Consider the following 3841-nt stretch of genomic DNA (forward strand, 5'->3'; position numbering starts at 1 on the left):
TATAGCTATTTATTTACCATTTTTGTCCGATTTGTCTCTCTTTGTTTTCTGTTTTATTAGCTTTATTGTTAAAAGTTATATATATAGAAAAAAGATAAATTTCATTATTAATCTAATATTAAGTAAATTTTACATATCCGTAACAAAAGTATACCTTTTAATTGCAGGAGTGAAAAGTATAGCAGGTTGCTTTCTATCGCCAATGGCTACAGGAATGAGTCTAGTTTTATGTATGCTAACGCTTAAGCAAGACAGGCCACGAGCGAAATACGTTTTATGGCCTAGAATTGATCAAAAATCTAGCTTCAAATCTATAATCACAGCTGGCTTAGAACCTATCGTTATTGAAATGCAAATAATAGGAGACGAATTGAAAACCGACATGCAAAGACTCGAGGCTCAGATGGCGGCTTTAGGCGAAAGTGTCGCTTGTGTACTTACAACAACGAGTTGCTTTGCGCCTAGAGCGTGCGATTCTGTGGATTCTATCGCAGCCCTCTGCAGTCAATATAATATACCGCATTTGGTAAATAATGCATACGGGTAAGTAAAAAGATGTATGATCTTTTTTTATCTATATTTTTGTAGTTTGATATCTTGGTACTAAAGCACGTAATGCCATTTTTTAATTCAGAACGTTCTTATTTGAAACTATGAAATATTTTTTGGGTCCATAACGATGGAACGTTATTGGCTATTTTAATTTCAAGATATTAAACAAAATATTTCGATTAAAAATTATTTTACTAAATATATTGCACTATACTCCTAAAAGCTTGCAGAGTACAAGATGCATGCATCTCATACAAGAAGCATCGAGAAAGGGTCGTGTAGATGCCTTTGTTCAAAGTACGGACAAGAACTTTCTAGTTCCAGTGGGCGGTGCTATCATAGGTTCCTTTGATAAGAATCTCTTGGATCGCATATCGAAAATGTATCCGGGACGTGCGAGTGCGAGTTCCGTTATGGACGTAATGATAACACTGTTGAGTCTCGGAATGGCAGGATACAAACAATTGATTGCTCAACGTAAGGAAATGTATTCTTATCTGAAAGAAGAATTGGGGAAATTAGCAACGAGGCATGGAGAAAGGCTGTTGGATACTAAGGGCAATCCAATATCCATGGCTATGACTCTTCAATGTCTAAGTCATCAACATGACAACAAGCAAGTTACTATGCTAGGATCAATGCTATTTCTGCGTAATGTTAGTGGTACTAGAGTAATAACGACAACAGATTCTAAGCATATTGTTTCACATAAATTTGAAGGTATGTACTTTAAAGTATAATTTATATATGATAATGTTTTAAGAATTTATATTATATATTTGTTCCAATTATTAAAATAGGTTGGGGCGCACACAACAGCAATTACAGAGTTCCATATCTAACTGCTGCAGCAGCATTAGGTATGAAGAGAACTGATGCGGATGCATTTATACAAAGATTGGATAAAGCTTTAACAAAAGTAAGGAGACGTTCAGCGCCAGTAACGCCTACCGCCTCACTCGCCGGTTCCAGCATCAATGGAGATGCAGGTGGTACTGGTGGACCAGGAGAATCTAGCACAGCCTCAACCAGCCGTGCAAGTAGCAAAGATAGTTTGAGAAAATGAACCGTAATCAACGCAACTGGCCAGTCTAACCAGCACATTAATATCAATTTATAAGTAGTTTACCACTTACAAATTGGTATCCATAGCATGTTTCTGGGAAATGTAGTTTGACACAAAATTGTTTATTTGTATAACGTATACCACGTGTTCATATATTGACAAAAGTTATAAAAGATCCGAAACAAAACTAAAAATTTCAAGCTCTTTAAAATTTAAAAATTATGTAACATAAATATTTCCTATGCATGCAAGGATGCAAGGAAAAATTTATGAAAAAATTCCTCTTTAAAACATAGTAATGAAATAATATTAATTACAGAGCTCAATGAAACAGTGATCTATATCTATTTTCATAGACACATGCTAGATACAAATATGCTGATTTGTCTGACCATTTGCGTTGAGATATTGTCAATTTAAACCACACACACACACACGCACACACACATATACCAGAAAAAGGTGAATTGCGTTTCAAACATTAGAGATCAACAAAGTATTCGAGAAAAACGAAAAGTAAAAAAAGAGAGAAAGCATACAAAGCATATTAGGATACTTATGGCTCTATTTCACACGAGATTTAAGTGATAGCGCTGGTCGCCGATTTAATAAAGTTAATGTGTTCTTCGTTGAAATGTATATGCTATTTATTTATTAAAAAAACGTACATATATAAGAATATAGGAAATGCTAAATTTTTATATTTAATTTTCTTTTTTTTTCACCTTCTTGTGCTTCTTAATATAGTTTGATATACAAATGTAAAAAACAGAGAGAAAGATAGAGAACATATATTAACCAAAATAAATTGTATACTCGAGTGCTTTATAAACTTTTTTTTTTTTTAACGAGCAACTATAAAACTTACAATTCTATCGATACATGTAGCAATATTCATATTATTTACTAATTGTTTATAATATTTATTATGATATATTGAAAACTTTTGATTTTTCAAAGCAATTCTTTTATTGGTATATGCTTAATGGAATTGATTTTATTAATTAATTAATATTAATTTTTTGTAACATATATAATTTGTTTCAAATGCTTTAAATGCAGAGATTTTGAACATTAAATTTTTTTTCCTTTTTATTTAAACAGAGTATATTTGTATTTATGGCATTAGTGAAAAAACATATTATCTGTGAAAAAAAGAAAACTAGTGAAATGTTTATGTGGAAATTATACTATTATAGGAAAGTATATGACAAAATTTAGGGATACATAGTACACACAATGGCGCAACATGATATACGAAAATGTTGCATTGGATTTAAAAACTGTAATATCTTCGTATATATAAACATATTTGTATGTTGGTTTATTCCAAAAACGATAAGAATTTGGAATATAATATTGTATTACTGTTTTGTTTTCAATGCAGATAGAGTATTATTTTAAATTGTAATGTTGTATAATAAATGGAGTATATCCGAGCTAGGAGTATGTTATGTGAATATAAATATTGTTTGAAATATTTAACACAATTTGCAAACAAATTGATGACATCGATATACCACTACACTCCAAATAATTCATATTCACATACATATTTATACATACAAAAAAGATAATTCATATTTGCACAATTTATTGCATATAAAGGATAGTTTATTTAAAGTTTTATGCAATTCAGAAAATTATATATCAAAGTTGTATTTATGAATATTTAATGAAGAGATGAAGGAGAAAAAAGAAATTGATAGTGGGATTTTATACACACACACACGCATACATAATCCCCTTATCAATATTGTATTAATATTGTTAAAATTTTTCTAAATCTTCATATATCATTTATGTGCCTAACACACATTTTCTTTCTTAGATTAGACATGTATTGATTATTTATATTGTTAAAATTTTTATAGATTACATTTTATGTGTTGAACAGTATAAAATTATTAGTATCTGATTGATATTTCGATAGCAATGTATGATCCTAAATTGTCAAAATTTTCGAAATATATTATCATTATGAGCAAAAAAAGAAGCAGTAATGCACACACAGATTAGCATATAATTAAATGCTTAGTTGTGATAGCTTATTAGGATGACAAATATTAATCAAGATTTTGTGAGAAAAGCTCCTAATAATAATTATCATTATTCGATACATTATCTTACTAATAATTATAGATTTATATTCCTAAATTAATTACACGCATAGCCATTATGTCCCTTATAAAACACACACGCACACACACACGTATATATATA

The 3841-nt window shown here is 29.9% G+C and overlaps 1 protein-coding gene across 1 annotated transcript; it reads left to right on the forward strand.

Annotated features, from left to right (window-relative positions):
- Positions 1 to 149: 149 nt before the first annotated feature.
- Positions 150 to 3100, forward strand: LOC115246301 (O-phosphoseryl-tRNA(Sec) selenium transferase-like; the record flags this gene model as incomplete). The annotated part of the gene is made up of 3 exons (XM_029825018.1): positions 150 to 543; positions 776 to 1272; positions 1353 to 3100. Coding segments are annotated over 3 exons (1157 nt in total), but the record flags the coding sequence as incomplete, so codon positions are not given.
- Between the last annotated feature and the right edge of the window lie 741 nt (positions 3101 to 3841).

Source organism: Formica exsecta, unplaced genomic scaffold (genome assembly GCF_003651465.1).
Source record: "Formica exsecta isolate Colony F162 unplaced genomic scaffold, ASM365146v1 scaffold1010, whole genome shotgun sequence".
Classification (NCBI taxonomy): domain Eukaryota; kingdom Metazoa; phylum Arthropoda; class Insecta; order Hymenoptera; family Formicidae; genus Formica; species Formica exsecta.